The following is a 20,081-nucleotide window of genomic DNA, read 5'->3' as shown; positions in this document are numbered from 1 at the left end:
CCTAGAGCTCTGTGAGGCAAAAGGACTTGGCAAAAGTCACACCGATTTAGGACCAGATCTCTGTATGCCCAACCCCAATGTGGCTTCTCTTTCCACTGTCCCATCTACAAATTGTAAGAAGATGGTAAGACTGTCTCTTGTTCCTGTCCTTGTCCATTGCTGCATTATCATTTCTCCTGGGAACATCACTCTAAATAAAAACAGGTATAAGGAAACATTCTGTACTATCTTTGCGACTTCTCTTTAAATTTAAAATTATTCCAAAATAAAAAAGCTTACTGAAAATTAGAATGCAGGATTTTAATTCTAAGGGAAAGGAAAATTCTCCATGTATCTAATCTAAAAAACATGGAAGTCAGCATGAGTTAGTTTCTGGGGGATGATCTCAGATGAAAATGGGCCCTTAGGTAGTAGGAGGTGGCAGGTCTCAGTTCAGTGTTTACACATGGCTCCACACAGAGCTACAGACTGAGTTCATTAGCAGGTTCTGTAGGAGGTCCTTTGAAGAAGGGCTGCTCTGCATTCGATATGTAGAAACTTGTGGAGAAGATGAGGAAACTGAGGAAAACCACCAATGCAATCCACAATCCAATCCCTTGACTCTCTGCAACTGCACAAAAAAGGAAAAGCAAAGAAATAGTAATTAACGCGATGCATACAAACTGAGGTCTACCCATCACTTCCAAAATCTGTTTTCCCCAACAGTGAAAATTCATGTACAGAGTATTCCCCAATGACTTCTATCAGGCAATGTAGAAAGGGAGAAGTCAGATTCAGCATCGACTAGTTGATACTGTGGCTCAACAGTCTCCATCTCTGAAAGTGTTGATTCTTCCTTTTCTTAAAGGAAAGAAAAACAGGAATCAATATCGTTTGTTTGTAAACCTTATGCACCGTAAGCTGCCCATCACCCAAAACTATTTTTGACATCCCTCCTGTGGAATGTGGCATGCTGATACTTGAGAACTTTTTGCTTATTTCGATCATCCCTTTATGTTACATCTACTTGGGAAGCCTGTTAAGGAGACATTCAGATATCTCCATCATTTCCATTAAAATGTGAATAATGCTGTGAGAGAACATTTACACTTCTATAATCTTCCATTCTATAAAAATTAAAAGTCGTGCCTCATAGATGCTACTGAGGGTGCCTAGAGACTGAAACTCGGCTGGGCGCGGTGGCTCACGCTTGTAATCCCAGCACTTTGGGAGGCCGAGGCGGGCGGATCACGAGGTCAGGAGATCGAGACCACGGTGAAACCCCGTCTCTACTAAAAATACAAAAAATTAGCCGGGCGTGGTGGCGAGCGCCTGTAGTCCCAGCTACTCGGAGAGGCTGAGGCAGGAGAATGGCGTGAACCCGGGAGGCGGAGCTTGCAGTGAGCCGAGATTGCGCCACTGCACTCCAGCCTGGGCGACAGAGCGAGACTCTGTCTCAAAAAAAAAAGATTGAAACTCAAGCATATTAACTGCAGTTATCACTTATAACATCAAACCAAATAAACAGCAAATATGCTGTAGCCATGTTCCTGAATTGGAATCTGATATTCATAAGCAGAACAATCCTGGGCAAGCTGCTTCATCTTCCTGTGATTCAAGGTTTCTCACGTAGGACATGGGATGATAATAGATTCAACCTTGCTGGGTGATTGTGAGCATCATATGAGCTCTTATGCTAAAGCAATTAGAAGGGTTACTGGCATGTTTAAATAATAAATATCCCCTTGCTTTTGTCTTTATTAATAATTAGCATTAAATGTTAATTAATAAGGGACTGCATAAATAAATCAGGATACACTTTTTAAAGTGTATATTTCTAATTCATCATCTAAGAACTTGTATGGAAATAATCAAACATTTTGGAAAGAGATATATGTGCCACGATGTTCATGGTAACCATTATTTATGACAGCAAGAAGGCTTTGAAAGCAATCTGAATATCCATCATTAAAATGATTAAATAAATGTGGCTCAGACACGCTATAAATAGGATATTAAATCTCCATCAGAACCATGACTTGAAGATAATATAATCTCATGGGAAGCATTTGCAATGTGTTATATGAAGCAGCATATATAAAATACTATTTAACCCAAACTAATAAATTCCTTACACAAGTGTACATGTGTATATGTAAAATATATATAAAGCATATATAATTACGTCACACATATTTGTTATTTTGAGGGGATCTTCAGCAACATTTCTAATCAAAAATGCAACCCTATAGATGGGACAGGGTCCAGATAAAAATGCAAAGAGAAAGTCATGCCGTAGGAGATGATTCTCAGAAGAATATCTGCTGTAACTTATATTTGAAAAGGTAAAGCGATGCAGAAGCACCATTAAAGAATCTGGGAAAAATCCAATGCCATGTTTAGTTGGTTTATTTCCCCTCGTATAAGTGGCCAGGTACCTTTCTGGTGAATTCATTCATAAAGCGAGGGGGGTTGAGAAGCAGGGCTCCTGCAAGTGTAGCACTCTGTGCAGTGTGATCCTTCCGTATCCAGAAGATACACGGCTGAACACACGCAGATTTGAGATTTTCAGGTTTCATCTTCTCCCCAAATCCAGGAGGAATCCAGGGGAAGATTAAAATTCCGATTGCATTCCAAATATGGTAAGAAGAACTTGAAGTAAAGGCAAAGCTGAAATAGGCTTTCTTCCCATCACGGGTGGGTTTCTCATCTCATTTATCGTTTAGGTAGATATTTTTATACCTTTTGATTTATCAAAAATTTAAGAATGCAGTTTCTTTTTTCTTTCCGTTTTTGGCAAAATCCTTTGCTTTATGTGAAATAGCTGCAGTAAAATGCTGTGTAAATTTTATCTGAAAGGTTCTATGGGAAGCCATAAACATCAGTTGCCAGGGCCTCAGTTTGTCCAAGGGCCAGATTGCAACAAAATCTATTTGAATTTAGAAATATGTATTGAATTTTATAAAGCCACAAAAATATGTCTTGAGGAATACATGGTGGTTTGACAAGCCAACACCTCTCTCCTTAATCCAAAATTCAAAAGGTAGTATAATTCTTTCTTTCCCAGCAGCAGAGGAAGTGACTATTGCAACCCACATTCTGAGTGTGAAACGAGGCCTCATTCAGTTTCCTAATTTCCAAGATTGTTTTTCAGCACCCAGCTGAATAAAGTATGTCCTGGGAAGAGAGAAGAAGAAAGTCTTAATGAGGCCCAGCTCAACAGGGCGTCTCATTACTGGCCTGGTTATGAGCTACAGAGAGAATCAAGCATACAGGTTCAGAGGAAGACAGAGCGAATCTGTGAGGCTTGCCAGACAAGCACTATGGGAGAGGCTTCCTCCAGCCTGGCGGTGCCAAGAGAAGCTGGCTCCAGAGAAGCCTCAAAGAGTTTCAGGGGAAAGCTAATGGCCCATTGGAAGGAAGCCACTCCCAGGGTCTTGGGAACCCTGGCAGGAGACTGTGGCCCACTGCGCTTCCACGGACTTAACTGCCTCATTTGTAGCTGTGCTTGGAACACATACATCATCCCTGGAAATGTGCCTCTGTCAGGATGGAGGAAGCCCTGAATGCAAACACTCCGGCAGCGTGACAGGGCCCCTGATACAACCCGCAGACTTGAAGGCCTGCCATATCCTCCCCACATCTCTATAAAGCTAATTACCTGCTGCATGGCCAACGGGGAAAGAATTCATGGCATTTGCACAGCGGAGGCAGTTCCTGTAGCATAGACAGCCAATGACTCAGGCACAGAGAACCAAGCTCAGGTCTCCTTCCAATGGGCCACCTGGCCAGACTTTAAAAATCTCCAGCAAGATCAATGCCTCATTAAATACCAAAATGTAGCCATGTGGAGTCGCTGACAATACACAGTTACATATCCTCTTGGGTCCATGGTCTTGCCTGCCAAGAGCTTGAAGGAGCCTCAGTAAGTAAAGTGATATTCATCCGGGGTGGTGGTGTTGATGTCACTGCTTAGGGTGAAGGAAAGGGCCAAAGGTTCCTCATACTCTTCTAACCACGCTTGTCTGAAATATCGGTTTCTGATTTTTTGACACACCTTCCTCCGTGCTGTCTTCATGGCTGTTACTGGCTCCTTGCTCAGCCTGGAAACCTCTCCACCAGGATGTGTGCAGAGATGTCAGCCCCTGGTCAGGCATCCTTAGCCGTCTGTCACCCCCTCAAAGAGGCCTCTGTCATCTGCCAATCTACAGTCAATACCACCATGACTTTCCCATAGAGGGAATTCCCAGAAAACAGTTCTTCTTGTTCTTGCTTCTCGTCAAATTTTCCCCAGAAAAAGTCACATTTCTGACAAGACTTGTTTCTGAAAAGCCCCTACGCGGCTGTCAACTGCCGGTTTGTCCTGGGCCCCCAGATACCTTTCTCTGTTGTGTGTGCCCCCGAAATACATTTCCCAGGCTCTCTCCCACCGGCTCTCAGCAGGTTCAGCCAATTTGGAGGCACTGGTGCAAGGTTGGAGGAGAAGGAGGAGGAAGAACTTGAGTATGCGTTTTTCTTCCTGCTTGTTGCAGAATTTTCTGCTAATGGCTTTGTCTCCTCTGTGGTTCCAACTCCTTGAGAGCTCCCCTTACCATCTTCTCAGATCCCCCAGGAACATCATCCAGGACAGCTACGGCTATGGTTCTAACTTCCACCAAACAGTCCCCGTACTTGCGCACTAGCAATATCACCTCTTCCCTCTGTCCCTCCAACCATAGGAGTGGTAACAGTTTCTTGCAACTCTTAACTCTGCGTTCTTTTCTCAAGAAATATTAAGCCTTTTTTAGCTTTTCTACACCTAGGTAAATGATCCCTGTATTAAATCCCTCTGTTAAAATACCTAGAATGTTTTTTGTTTTCCTAGCTGGAATGTGTCTTAGAGATTCAGTCATTTCATCCTATTTTGTTTCCTTAAAAGCATTTATTGCTACCTAAAAATGTCCTGTGTATATGTTTTGTTACTTTTCTATCAATCTTCAATTCCCCAAAGATGTCCAGCTTCCTGAGAGCAAACATTTCGGTATTTAGCTCACTGTTGCATCCCAAACGCCTAGTGGGAAGTCTTATATCTTTGCCAAATGAATATAAATCTGTGCATCAAAGTAAGATGGCCTCCAATTAAAACATGAAATAAGATGGATTAAAGGATGGAGAGTGGACCAGATAGATAGATATGTGATGAGCAAACATTGTAAAATATTAACTGTTGAATCTAGGAGCTGGTATATGGATGTTCACTGAGCAATCCTAGCAGCTCTGTCACTACCTGAATAGGGGGCAGCTGATGCCCTGAGAAGCTGAGACACCTGAGCTGGAGCCCCAGGCCTGCATGAGCCCACGGTAGGTACTGAGTCCTCTGAGGTTCAATTTGTTTTCTCTATGTTAAATGGGATTTTATCGTCTATCCACCCACCAAAAACACACCATGAGACAACTTAAATGTGCCCTTAACCTTTGACTTCGTCTTGATGGGACCGTCCACAGAGTCCATTTGCTTTGGACTTCTCACTAGCTGAGACTGATCTTCCTCTCCTTTGGCCATTATGTGTATCAGTAAGGATTCTTTTAAAAGAATTCTATAAAACATGCAGTCACTAGAAGTAGACTGGCTTCAGGCTCAGATGGATTCAGGTGCAAACAATGGCACCAACATGCTTTTTCATTCATTTCTCAGTTCCGCTTTCCATGGTGTGGCTTTTTGCCTAAGTTCCACATGGTGACAAGAACACCATATCCTAAATGTTGTTCAGTCCATCAAGAACTGGTTAGGGTTCCTTTTCCACAAGTCACAGTAGAAGAAGCAATAAGCCATGCTGCATGTCATTGTCTCTAGTGGGTCATGTGTCATCCCTAACCCTATCACTGTGGCCTGAGGGGAGAATATATTGAGTAGCCCAGCCTATGCCAGGAGGCCCCCTACCGAGGCCTAAAAAAAGGTCAGTTTTTCTGAAGTACAAAGCTGGAAAGTAGGGGACAGGTGGTGTTTTTCTATAGCATTCTTAGATACTGTTAGGACAGGAAGGGCAAAGGAATGCTAGCAGAAAAAAATTAACCATTGTTCATTCCCAAACCTAAACAAAATAGTAAAATAATAATATAATCTGACTTATTCGTCTCAGTAATCTTGTTAAAAAAGAGAAACCAAGAGTGCCTTCAGAGTGTACCAGATATTTAGGCAATTATTCTGGAGAAAAAAAGTTACTGTTGGAATTGACTCTTTTTTTTTTTTTTTTTTTTTTTTAACATTGTAAGATTAGACTGTCTGAACCCAGTGCCACAAATGATCTAATAGAAATACTTTATGACACTGGGTCCTCAGTAATAAGCTCAGTAGCAATGAAAAAATCAGACATAAGTTAATCCCCCACCAATGTGATTTTGGCAGTTTTACCAATTTCCTCCAAAAGCTTAGGCTAGAGATCCAAAATAGATCCCCTGCTAGATGACATTTTTCTTCTAATCTAACACAATTTTTAACATCTAATTAGTTGTCAATCTTTAAAAAATGAAATTACCACAGAAAACATAAAAAGTCCAGATCTCTAGCTTTTCTTTGAAAATATAAAAAGATCTGGAAACTGGGACATACATTTCTCCTGGCACTAGTCAGATGGCCCTCAGTGGCTGCTGAGCCCTTTACCTGGGGCCTCTGTCCTAAGGTTCACCGCAGTCCCCACCATTTCCTCCTGCCCCATGCCCAGACTGCTTGCCTCATTTGTGTCCCCTGCCTGGCCTTCCTGTCACCCCTTCAGGGAACTGTGTGAGAACAAGGCCAACATTTGGGAAAAGCAGCACCGGAGACAGAGACAGAATCCCCATGACACATTTGAATACCAGGACCCAGGGTGAGTATACAACCCTGATCTAGGCATCGACTCCTCATCAATATGGTAATTTAATTTGTTTATTAAAAAGGTAAAATACAAGTCATCCAGGATAACTTGGGGAAGCCAGTTTCTTGTATGGACTGGCTTACAAAAACTAGAGGGATAGAACAATCATGTTGCTTTTTTCTTGTGGAAAGACTTCTGCTATGGACTGAACTGTGTCCCCCAAAATTCATAGGTTGAAGCCCTAACATCCAATCTGGCTGAATTTGGAGTAAGGAAGTAATTAAGGTTAAAGTAGGTGGTCGTGATGGAGCCGTGGTCTGATAGGATCTTTATAAGGAGAGACAGCAGAAGGCTCGCTATTTCTCTCTGCCACGTGAAGACACTGTGAGAAGGTGGTTGTCTGCAAGCTGGGAAGAAAGCCCTGGGACTAATCAGCAGGCACTTTGCTCTTGGGCTTCTGGTCTCCAGAATAGTGAGAAAATAAAATTTAAGCCACCCAGGCTATGGTATTTTATGGCAGTGCCAGAAGATTAATGCAACTACCTTAAAGAAATTAAGACTGTTTAAAAATGGCCATAACACTGTTGATGTATTAATGGGTGCTTCTCAAAAGTTGAAACAGTGTCAGCTCAGGAGCTTAACTGTCACTCCTGCCATCTTTTTCATGGTATTATATTACTCTTATGTTTATAGTACAAAAAAAAAAACAGATGTAAGTATCATTTCTGTCAGAACTAATTATGTAAAGGCCCCTATTACACACATGACATAGCCAATACATATCCAAAGCGGAAGGCACAGTATTATCCCTGGGAACAAATAATTTAGTTGGGAAGAGAAGACTTATGCTCACAATAAATACTGATGCATAAATGAAAATACATTATACACTGCTAAAAGTACTCAATACAGTTTTAACTATTGTCAGAGTTTAGAAAAAGAAGAGATAAATGAGTTTGAAATAATCACAAATAGGTAATGAAGTTAATCTTAACTATTAATTGCTAACTATACATGAAGCATGAGTTAAGTACTTTGCATCTACTAAGTCACATGAGGTTAAGAAGTTTGCCCACTGGCACAAAACTAACAAGGGTTGAGTTAGGATTTGAACTCAGGCTCCAGAGGCTGTGCTCAGATGAACTATTTCCTTTTGATCCTTTAACCAGCTTCAGGCTGTGTGCAAGTTTCCCTTTGAACTGATGGCTGGTAAAAGTCACAGGCTCTGTCATGTCCTTCTCTTGTGTCCCCTAGTAGACAGTCCTGTTAAGTACCCAAAGCAGGCCTCATCATTGTTTTAATTAGTAATGTTTCAGGAAATGTCTGTGGAATAAAACCTGTAAAGAGGAACTCAAGAAAAAAAATAGAAGATTTGTTATCCCACAAGCCTTAGCAATCTCCAAACCAAAGTTACAGTAAGAACAGTTTGCACAAAAGCCTTGGAAGAAACTGGGAGAATCGCTTGAACCCAGGAGGTTGCGGTGAGCCAAAATCGTGCCATTGCACTCCAGCCTGGGAAACAAGAGCGAAACACCATCTCGAAAAACAAACAAACAACAACAAAAAATATATCCCTTATTCCCCAAACCTAATCAAGCACTACTTGCTCTGTGCCAGGTCTTAACTACTTGTTGAGGATGTCGAAACGTAGAAGGCATGATTTCTGGTCAGCTCATGTGGTGGAGAAGACAGACCCACAAATCAAATGCTGTGTGTAATGCATTGCAGTGTCTACATGTGTACTTTGCATATGGAAAGTCAGCCTGGGAGGGAAGAACATCAATCCTTTCTCTGGAAAAGCACATGTCTGAGCTGGTTTTGAAGGATAAGAAGAAGTGACTGGGAGGTGCATGAGTGTCTGTTGGAGGTGGATAGATAAACTCCACATGCAAGAGTATGAGGGCAAAAAGATTAGTATCAAGCAAAAGCAAATTACATTTTACGGAGAACAGAGTTACAACAGTACCCGTATCTGGCATCTGTGGTTCTTCCTGTCCAGCATCCACACTTCTCTCTGAAAAACATCCTAATTGTCCCTTAGGCCTCACCCCTTTCTGATTTTCAGTCCCTGTGGTCTGGGTGGGACGAACCCCGCCCCCCCCAACCCTAGTTCCAAGACTGGTCATAATGTGTCAGTCACGACCTCACAACATTCTATGCACCTGGAGCCTGGATACAGTGATACCGTCAGGTGTGGCATGTGATCACAGGCAACTCAGGAACAGCTCTCCAGCCCCAGGACTTCTGCTGGAACTGCTGGGAGTTGGAAGCTTTCTTCCCACTGAGGGGTAAACCTTCTAGCTGTCTGAAGATGTTGAAGACCATTTCCTGGAACAACAGAGGTAAATGCCCAGAGGATGAGAACACGTAGCCATTAGGAGAGCCTGAAAGTTCAGCGTGACTGAAAGATGAAGTTCAAGAGAAGGGACAAACTGCAGAACACAAGCTGGAGAGTTTCAGGTAAGAGTCATATCACAAAAAGCCATTAAGCATTTTAAAATGCTTAGCCTTTATCCAAAGAGTAATGGAAAGGCACTGACATGACCTAGTCACAAATGAGAAGATTTGATTAAATATATCTCTCTACAGTGATGGAGAATGGACAAAAGCAGGTGGGGACAAGGACAGTAAAACCTGCTAGGGACTGCTAGAGTGACCCTGCAAGAATAGCCCTGAAGATAGAAAGAAGTAGATAGTTGCCAAAGACACCTGTGGAATACAAAAGTACCAGCGCCTACTAGATCAAACTACACACGGATCTGAATCTCAGAAAAGGGCTCCCAGCTAGGGAAAGAGATTTAGAAGCCTTCAGCAGACAGATGATGTTTTAAGCCTTAGGAGTGAATGAAATTACCCAGAGAACATGCATGATGAGAAGAGAACCTGGAAGAGCAGGGGCCAACATTTAGGATCTGTCAGACAACAAGGAGCCCAAGACTGAGACCTGTTAATCCAAAATGCACCATTTTGTAAGCTCCCTGCCATTACTCAGACCTTGGTCAAAGTGAAACATTCCACGAGGGTTCGGGCCATGAGAACCTGCCTGTCCAAATGCCTGACTTTATCACATTCTGCTGAGAAAAAGTCCAAGGAACATCACTATCACATTCTGCGGGAACAAGGTCTCAACTTTCTCATTGTGGGAACGTCTTATCAACATCTTCCCTGGCAGCAAGCCATAGTGCCCAGACCCCTCCCACCCGTACCTATAAGTATCCCAGCCTGTAAGCAGTGGTGGGCACTGACATTAAGCTGGTCCTCCACCTCGGCAGGTTTACGCTGGACATACATACCTGCATTTGCTGTTGAGCCACCCTCTCCCTCTGTGTGTGTCTTTAACCCTCACCTTCCCTTGGAAACCTAACAAGGAGGAGGAGCCAGGAAGGTAGGAGGAAGACAGAAGCCCATGGTGTTAAAAGCAGCCACAGGAATTGTTTAGAACAGTGATTCTCAAAGTGTGGTCCAGAAACTCTCGGGGCTCCTACGACCCTTGTAGGAGGTCCACACAAGCCAAAATATCTCTATATGGATACTAAGGTATTATCTGTTGATTTCATTCTCATGAGCACATGAATGCAGAATGGAGGTTTCCAGATGCTACTGGAAAGGTGATATTGCAACAAACTGTAGAAACAACATCATGAAATTTCTCCATTTTAATTTCTAATAAATATCAATGTTTATAAGCAAAATGGCTTTTTTGGTGGGGTGGTTCTCAACAATCTAAGGATAAACAGATCCTGTGATCAAAGTGTGAGAAACACAGCCACAGAGAGCTTTACAAAGGGCATCAGTATTAATGTCAAATGTTATTGAGGCCTCAAGGGAACTGACCAGTCAGAAGCAACCATCGAATTTAGCAATGGACTTGACTCACTTGGTGAGAGCCATTCCGTGTCATGGTGGTGGAGACACAGCATGATGGCTGAGAGGGAGCAGGAGCTGTGGAAGTTGAATAATGCCTGAAGGGACCATTCTTTCTGTGAGTATCCAAATCAACTCATGGTAGCATGAACCCATTTCATCTTCTACTATCCTTGGTAAAAAAGGAATAGCTATCACTGAGGGCATTAACTGGACATTTCCTGCACCACTTGGAGCAGAGTGCCACGAGGTCTTTAGTTCTATTCAGCCACCCCTTTTCCAAAGCCCAATACCTGAAGCATCTCAGCGAAATGCCATTAAGATGTTTGCCACACAGGTAGTCATGGCAACGGTATGTCAGCCTGTGCTCTGTTTTCAGTCTTTTTTTGTTAACCGGTCAATAAGGAGGGCAGGGGGTCTCTTCTGCAGAATCTTAAGTGGGATTTGCCCAACCAAAGTCCAAAACACAAGGAAACATCTTAGTGATCCTGATTTGCTTAAGGAAATTAACATTCTCTATATCGCCCTTTGGACTTAATCTTTGACTAGGTCAAGGGTGGTTATGTGTGCAGAAAAGGATGTAGGAGGCCTGAGACTGCTACCCTTAGAAAGATCTGCTTATAAGGTTGTCCTTTGACTGTTCTCTGGAAACTTGGATTTTGGAAGAGTTTCCAGCATTCACTAAGAAGAGTGGTACACTGTGATAAAACTCTTCGCACAAAGAAGTCTATGCTGAACACTTGCTTTCTTCCTTAGAGTTTTGGATTTGGGTACATGATAGGCAGAAAGTACCTAGGCAGCCAGACCTCGGCAAAGACCTTGGGTGCTGTGTTTCTAATGAGCTTCCCTGATCGACATTTCACAATGCTGTTACCATAGGATGCAAAAGCTGGCACCCCCCCTTGGATGACTGCAGTGGGCAGGGATTCCTGGAAGCTTGTGCCAGCGACCTATAGACTTTGCTCCGTGAGCCTGTTCTCTTTGCTGATTTTGCTTTACATCTTTTGTTGTGATAATTCACAGCTGCAGGTAAGCCTGTGTGCTGAATCCCTTGAGTTCTTACAGAGAATAAGTGAATCTGGGGGTAGTTTTGGGGACCCTGCAACACAGTTTATCACTGAGTATAGGACGATGCAAGAAAGAGTGGCCTTCAGAACATGTGCAGGAGCTACCAGAAGACTGTTTCTTACACTCAATGGATTATGTAAGGATATAAGAACTGGGGATGTCAAAGCCCTGCTGCCACCACCAGTGAGGAACTCAGAGGTGCCAGGCGTCCTTTCTGAAGCTGGGAGAGGAAAGCAGCACCATGGAAGCCACTGTGAAAGGACCTTCCTGTACCTACACAGCTACCATTACGTGGAGCATGTGGACAAACAGTCTATGGAGGCCTATGAAGTCTCATGTCTTAGGTTTTTAAAAAAGAAGCTTCTACCTTAAGAGAGGGAAGGATAAACCACAGAATGTCAAATCCTTATGAACAAGAGAAAAAGGGAAGAAGAAAAGTGATGAACACATTCTTATTTTATAAAAATTGACCAGCTACAGACGAGATAACGAAGACATCTATCTTTCTGGAATTCTTTTGTAAAGACTGAAATATCTAGTCAATAACTTTCCAGTGACAAAAGAGGTTACACCAGTAGTCCTTTCATTCAGTTTATACTTTTTATATGGATAAACATAATTTGTAACTTCTCCATAAATTATAACTTCTCCAATTTTGCCAGATACCCAGAATCCACTCAGTAACACCACTCTGAATTCCTTCCTGTACCTCAAAGACAGAAATGAAAGAGCCTGGCTCATTAATTTGAAAAAGTAACCAAACCTGTTCCTTTTCCTAGCTGAGTTTTCCATGAAAATCCTCAACAGAATCTGTCCTATACACTCTCCTACCCCAAAGGCTAAGACAAAACTATTAAGAGCTGCCTCTTTCAAGGACGCGGACAATCCTTATTACATTATTCCACTTCCTTATTGCAGATGACTACAACAATTTTTATGGTAGAAAACAGTTAAATTTCCTCAGCTATAATAAGAATGCATCTTATGGGACCATGGAAAAGCTGTAAGTAGCTACAGTCTAATCAATATAAATTTGAATTTAGCCAGCCACTTGTCAGTCCTGTATATGCATGTACACACACACGCACGCACACACACACACACACACACACACACAAAGTCAATTTTCATTATTGACATTCCGTATTTGCAAATTTGCCTCCTCACTAACCCTTATTTTTAATCCCCAAATCAATACTTGTGGAACATCTGAAGTCATTTTTGTACATGGGCAGAGCAGCAAAAAAATGTGAATCATCCAACCTGAGGTCAAAAAAGGCGGTGCCCTCCCTTCCTGTCCAGCTCTGTAAGCAAGGGTCCTTCTGTGGTCTGCTCAGTTCCATGCTTTTCCTATTTTTGTTCATTTTGAGAGTAACTTTGCTGTTTGTGTTAGATAAACTGTGTTTATTTTTGTGTTAATTTTGTGTTAACTTCGCTGTTTGTGTTAGATAAACTTTGCTCAGGCATGAGCTGTGTAGTGCTGTCAGCTGTGAATTCAATGTTAATGAATCAATAATCTATATTAAGTAGAGTATCTTTATACAGAAGTACACATAAAATTATATATTGATCAGTTGATGAAAACTTTTTAAACAAAGACTAAGAGAAGCCTATCTCTGCAGTTTCCCTAGGAGCAATGGTTCAGTATGTGTTAATTCATTGAAATGTAACTGTTACGAATAATAGAAATTGTATGTATTATATACACACACACACACGTGTTTGTGTGTGTGTGTGTGTGTGTGTGCAGATAGATTGGCAAGGAGAATTAGAACCATAATTTTGAGAGAAAGAAATTAACAAAACTCAGAATGTTTTTTACTCTGACATTTCTTTCCACAGAGAGATTGTGGAATGGAATGACTCTCCAGAGCTGCGGATTGAAGGTGTATTTTCATCTGACTTTGGTGATTATGTTTCTAATCTCTCTGGGAATAAAGTGTGTTTGGGGTGAGGATGGGCAGAGGTAGAACTGACTACGCAGTCACACAGAGTTGCATCTTACCTAAAACTCAGCCATTGCCATTCCCCTCAGGGAATCTCTGACTTCAGTTTGAGTGTTCAGTGAAGCCTCATATAAAAAGGGCTCAATCTCTAAAGTCTACATGGAAGCAGAATGCACCTAGCATCAAATTATTCCTAAAAAGTCTCTTTAAACCAAAACCTGCCATGAAGATGGTAAAGTTCTGTATTGCAATATATTGGGCACAGCTGGCTTTTCCTTCAGTATTGCAGCAGATTGCTGCCGTTTCTGCAGAGCCCCAGTGGAAGATCTTGAGTTTAAAGTACCAAGTTGTAAAAACAGTTAAACAACTACACACACACACACACACACACACACACACACACACACACACAGCGTCTTGTCTCTAAAGACAAGAATGAAAAGAGTCTCAAAGAAAGGAATCAACAGAGGGGCTCTGAGACTCACATGGCCTCTTGCTGGGCAGGGACACATTGAGTGGACAGATGAATTGAGGCGTCTGTGTTTTCCCCATTGTACACAGTGGTGTCTCCTTCTCTGGGATGGACGCATACCCACTGACTGTGAAAGCTAAATGTGCACAGTCCTAAATCAGGATCAGTTATGTGGAGGTGAGGATAATTGTAAACTTCTCTATTTGTTGGCTATAAATATTTGAACAAAAATATTAGAATGCCCAACATTTTAAGTAACCTGATGTGTGAGATGTCTTCTGGCATGTCGAAAGGAAAGTCCATGATAACAATGATTGTGAAGGCAACATCAAGAAAGGACTCAGCTTCCTGAGCATGTGCGACGTGCCCGACGCCGACATAGGTGCTTTCCATTTCACATAAATCTCACCACAATGCTGTCATGTTATCTATTACTAGCCCCATTTTACAAACAAGAAAAATGAGACACAGAAACAGGAAGCCACCCATCCCACAGCACACAGTGAGGGAGTGGTGAAGGCAGAATTTACAGGTGTGCTTTCTGGCCCCAGGGCCCATGCTTTTAATAACTAGACTAAAACAAACATCGTGATAATGACGTCATTTGAAGGAAGCATACGCTGATAATAAAGACAACGAAGGGGGAAAGTAAATAGAGTAAGGAATAAAAATAAAATGGTCAGACTCTCAACTTTGCTAAGAAACCTATATAAATGGAAAGCTTTGGGAAGCCTGCTGCCACATTTATTGCAGCTTTTGTGGCCTGGAGAATGCTGCCTACTGCATTATTTTCTATATAAATGATGCTTAACAGTTTGAGAGCTTTTCACCCTTTTGGAAATATAATTAAAACTATGGACCCCATCCAGAGGAAAAAAATGCACACAACCACAACATTTCAGAAAAAAGAAATAAGAGAAAATTGACTCCATAACGCTTATCAGTGAACTGCAGAAGTCTCAGCCTACAGGGTAATTATTTCTGTTCTAAAACTGTTCATAATATTTTTCTTTCAGATCTCAATGGCAGGAACACCTTCATGGCCCCTTTATAGCTGGTATGTTTTCTTCTCATGGACAATGAGAAACATGTAATAAATTGTGTTTCCTTCTTGCTAGGAATCCCTGAGTTAAAGCTTTACTTGCCTCTTAGGAACCATCAAAGAGCCATAATCTGTACACCCTGGTGCAACATTTCCCTTGGATTTGATACCCTTTCAATTGTTTTAGCCTTATTTTACATTTCTTAAATCTATTTCTCTATGTTGCCCTGTGTATTATCAAATGCTATTTCAGATGCCAACCATGAGCTAAAGCATATGTTGGAATTAAGAGAAAAAGAGGGATATACTTACGTAAAATAACACATATAAAGGCAATGCTGATTTTTTTTTCCTTAAGAAGTCTTTAACAATTGCTTCAGAGGAATCTGCTTTTCACTGAAGCTTCAATATTCTCAGATCCTTTAATACCAAGTGTCAAACTTATTCACTGGGATGAATTATAGAAAGTTGCACCACTTTCTTCTGCCTCATTTATTCTCATTGTAAATATAAGAATTTTAAAAAGTCTTCCTAATTCTTGCTTTCTGATGGATTCTATATAAACAATTGAGGTGCTGTTCAGTAAACTACTGGAAACATGGGGGAGTGAACTAAGGAGATAGGAACTATGAAATAACCTGTTTTAAGAAAATATTATATGGGAAAATCAGATCTATGTCTCTAAGTCAAATGTATAATATATACATACATACATACACATATGCTTATGCATGTGTGTATATATGTGTTTGTGACTTTTCTCCTCACCTCTATGAATCACACTCATCCTAGTTCATATTAAAGATGATCATTTCCTGTTCTCTCCACCATGGCCACCTGGTCCAAGCCACCATCTTCATGCACCTGGATACCTGCCATAACCTCAGCTGACCTTTCCTGTGTCCATTCTGGTTCCTTTGGTCCCAGTCTCCTCGCTCATAGCAGCAGAATGAGTCTATTAAAAAATGAAACAATTTCTGTCACTTCCTGGTTCAAAAGTCTCCAATAGTTTCCCGATGGGTTAGAATAAAATGTAGGTTCTTACCATGGGGTACCATGTAAGTTTAGGTTCACCTGTAAGTCACAGGAAAAAAAATTTTAAAAAAAAATATATATCACACACACGTGAAACAAAATATAAGTTAATTTTTCTCTTGTGTTCATAAAGTCCAGAAGCCATCAGCCAAGGCTGGGGGGGTGCAGTGTAGCTGCAGTGGATACCCAGGCTTCACTTCTCTTGCTGTTCCACTGTGCAGTTTCCATTTCCAAGGAACACCTCATGGTCTAAAATGGCTGCTAGAGCTCCTGTCGTTACTAATGGTTCGTTTTCCAGCCATGACATAGGGACAAAGAAAGGCGACTTCCTCCACTGAAGTTCACTTCCTGGAATTTACAGGTGCCACCCCCTTTTACATACTAAGTCTTAGAACCTAGCTGGGCGTGGTGGTGGGCGCCTGTAATCCCAGCACTTTGGGAGGCCAAGGCGGGCGAATCACAAGGTCAGGAGATCGAGACCATCCTGGCTAACACGGTGAAACCCCGTCTCTACTAAAATACAAAAACTTAGCCGGACGTGGTGGCAGGCATCTGTAGTCCCAGCTACTCGGGAGGAGGAGGCAGGAGAATGGCGTGAACCCGGGAGGCGGAGCTTGCAGTGAGGCGAGATAGCCCACTAAACTCCAGCCTGAGCGACAGAGTGAGACTCCGTCTCAAAAAAAAAAAAAAAAAAAAAAAAATCTTAGGACCCAGTCACAGAGCCACACCCTGTGCAGAAGAGGCTGCCAAGGGCAGTCCTTATTCTGGGTGATCAAGTGCGCAGGAAAACACCAGGAGTTTGCTCCTGAGGAAGAGAAAGGAGAGTGGATACCGGGGCCAGCTCCAATCTGAGACACACGTGGCCTGCCTGGACCACATGGTCAGCTTCAGGACTCTGCCCACCTCCCTGATGCATCCCGGACCCCTTTCCCACCCTCACTCAGTTCCAGCCACATGGCCGTCTCGCCGTTGTTCTTTCCACGCACCCAGCTCATTCCAGCCTCTGGGCTTTTGCACACTAGTTGTTCCCTCGCCTGGACAGCTCCTCCCCAGGTATCCTCTGGCCTCTTCCCTCACTTCATTCAAGTATCTGCTCCCAAGTAAACCTCCTTGGGGAAGCTTCTCTGCCCACTCCACCGCCAATAGCCCCTGTCACTCTGTCTCCTCACCTAGTTTTATTCTGCACCCTGATACTGGAGATCTGTCTTGCAATTGAAATAAAAGGAAAAAAAGAGAAGATAGCTACTACCCCCACCCTCACCTCTGCCTAACTGGAAGCCTTGAAAGAAAATGGCAGTATTTAAAAAACACGTTTCGTACGTTCCATCTGGCTCCTGAGGGAACCTGCAGGCTCAAGGAGAGTGGATATGCAAGAAGTTCAGGCTGCACACGACTTTTGAAAAGCAAAAACCTTTTTTTTTCTCACTGAAATTGGTAGTACGTCCTTCCTGGTGATTTTCCAGCTGAGCTGAAAGAGCTTTAGGCAGGAGGCAGCTGGAGAAAAAGTGCTTAAAAGATCTGTCTGTAAGCTGGCTAAGGTAGAGAGCTCTCCGCATTGAGAGCAGAGACCTGAGAAGACCCCGCACCGCAGGGTAAGTTTAACCAACAGGTGGTCTCGCTACTGCGCTCAGAGCCCAACCCTGCGGACACAGCTCAGGCGCGCGCGGGAAACAGGCAAATGACATTCTCCTAGCGCTGCTGCTCTCAGGCGCCCTGGAACCCCGGACAGAGGCGCAGCCGCCTTCCCAGCCTTAGGTGAGACTTGGCACCCCATCCACGCAACCACGCGTGCCACTAACCACGCGTGCCACTAACCACGCAGAAGGGCGCGCGGGTCGCTCTCCCCAGACCTGGAAGCCTCCCTCTCCTACGCCTGTGGGTCGGCTTGATTCTACCTGGGCCCTACGTGGGCATGATGATTATGGCAGTGGTTAACAGCTGCTAAGCTTTTCCTATGCTTCAGGCGCTGTGCTATGTGCATAATGTAGCCACTAAATTCCCTCTGAGAGGAAGTAATCCGCGCTGAAAGATGGGGGAGTGGGGTGAAAGGCCTTCTGGAAAGCCCAGTTCTGTTCTACATTCTTGTACCCACTCGCCAGAGACCCCCCAGTCCCTCCTAGCAATCCTCAAACCACATTGGACCGGATCTCAGGTATCTGTCGAGATAATCCCACATTTCTGCCAACCTGGGCCCCCCTGCGAGCTTCGCTGTGAACACCTGCTCCCCGGTGGGCGCAGCCTGGCTCTCAGGACCACAGGCTGGAAAGGAAACAGGTGCAGGGGGACTGGCTCCTCCCTGGGACCCTCCCAATCTTAGTTTAACTGAACTGAAGTGAGGGAGGCATGGAGCTCCATGTTTGGGGAAAAAGGAGTGCAAAGAACCAGGGTCCCCATCCTCATAGTCCCGCCAAGTCATGGGGAGGGGGAAAGCAAGGGACACGACCCCTCCACCACATCCCCCCTGGCGCCGGATCTGCACGTGGTCCGCGGGAGGTCCAGGTAGGCGACACAGTCCGCGGAGCCCCACAGTGTCCGCCTATCCAGCGCCCCCGCCGGATCCAAACCCCACGTTTAGTGCGTCCTCTCACTCCGCACCCAGAGAGACCACGCCACGGATACCCTCTCCGCCTCACCTGTGCCGGGGAAGGCGCCAAGCATCGGCCCCAGCGCGCCGCACCTGCCGGGGCCGCGTCCTCCCAGCTCATCGAGTCCCTCGCGCCCGTGGCCGTTTGTGCCAGACGGGCTGGGTCCCCTCGAGTCGTCTCCCCCGCGGCTCCAGCTCCCGCCGCTGCCCGCGCTGGAGACCTGACAACTTTTCTGAACCGCCTCCTCCATCTCCCACCCTTATCGGGCTCCAGGACCGTCTCTGTGCGCTCCCATCTGCACCGTCGCCGCCCGGATCCGGAGCCGGAGACCGGCCTGGGCGCAGGAGGAGAGAGAGCGCGGGCGGCGGGGAGGGGAAATCTCTCCGGGGCTGCTGCTGGCGGCGCCGGGGACGGAGAGGAGATGGGGCCGCACTTACCCGGAGCTGGAACTGCCTGTCCTCGTGGACCGGCTCCTCTGGCATGGAAACTCCGTGTCTGCAGACTCCCGCAGCCCTGGAGACTTCTGCCGGGAACCCGGGACACTGAGAGGGGCCCAGCCCTTCCCCATCTCCCTCCTGACCGTCACTCGGGACAGGTGGTCTGCGCTCCTCTTCCTCTCTAAATTGCGGGTCACATTTGCGGATGCCAGGGGAGCTCGTGCCTTCGGAAATTAAAAATCCCATCCAGTTGATTCGGAACCATCTTCCAGATACACTGAGAGGAAAAACTGCAGCGTGCACGACCGTGTGAACAAGGGATATACAAGTGTTTGTATAAATGGACGTGCACCTGCGTTTATAAATGTGTAGGGGAAAACACTCAAACATGCGGAAACACACCAGAAACTCATCACTGAAAGAAAAGTAATCGCTCACTGTTTACCCTTATTGCCTCATTGAGTTTTTAACACAATAAGCCTGTGCTAACTATTTACGTGGACGTGCCCCCTTTTCCCCGCAGGATTGTTCCCGCTACCGCAGGTTCTTAGTTGGTTTGGTTTGGGCTTTGCACCATGGGGCAGGAGAAATCCAAACTTTCCGTCTTCCCCCAGCCTTTCCCGCTGATTGGCGTCCAGTGGGCTATCTCTTCTTTCATGCAAGTTGCCTCTGCCACGGCCCAAACAGATGATTTCTGTTCTGGCCTGATCTGCGGGGGGTGGGAGTCAGAGCCTGACCCCTCTCCTGACCCTGCTTCCAGTGAATGAACAGCATTCAGACACCAGCCTCTTCCCCTCCCCAAACCCCAGAGCAGCACCCT

The 20,081-nt window shown here is 44.3% G+C and overlaps 1 protein-coding gene across 1 annotated transcript; it reads right to left on the bottom strand.

Annotated features, from left to right (window-relative positions):
- Window positions 1-520: 520 nt before the first annotated feature.
- On the bottom strand, window positions 521-19,660 carry LOC105740360. Its single transcript, XM_030821946.1, has 3 exons — window positions 18,873-19,660; window positions 2,418-3,156; window positions 521-610 (listed from the first exon to the last, which is right to left on the bottom strand). The coding sequence occupies exon 1, from the start codon at window positions 19,649-19,651 to the stop codon at window positions 18,941-18,943; it is 711 nt and encodes a 236-aa protein (XP_030677806.1). The 5' UTR covers window positions 19,652-19,660; the 3' UTR covers window positions 521-610; window positions 2,418-3,156; window positions 18,873-18,940.
- Between the last annotated feature and the right edge of the window lie 421 nt (window positions 19,661-20,081).

The sequence above is a fragment of the Nomascus leucogenys genome, chromosome 10 (genome assembly GCF_006542625.1).
Source record: "Nomascus leucogenys isolate Asia chromosome 10, Asia_NLE_v1, whole genome shotgun sequence".
NCBI lineage: Eukaryota > Metazoa > Chordata > Mammalia > Primates > Hylobatidae > Nomascus > Nomascus leucogenys.
This window is presented reverse-complemented; position numbering and strand designations above follow the sequence as displayed.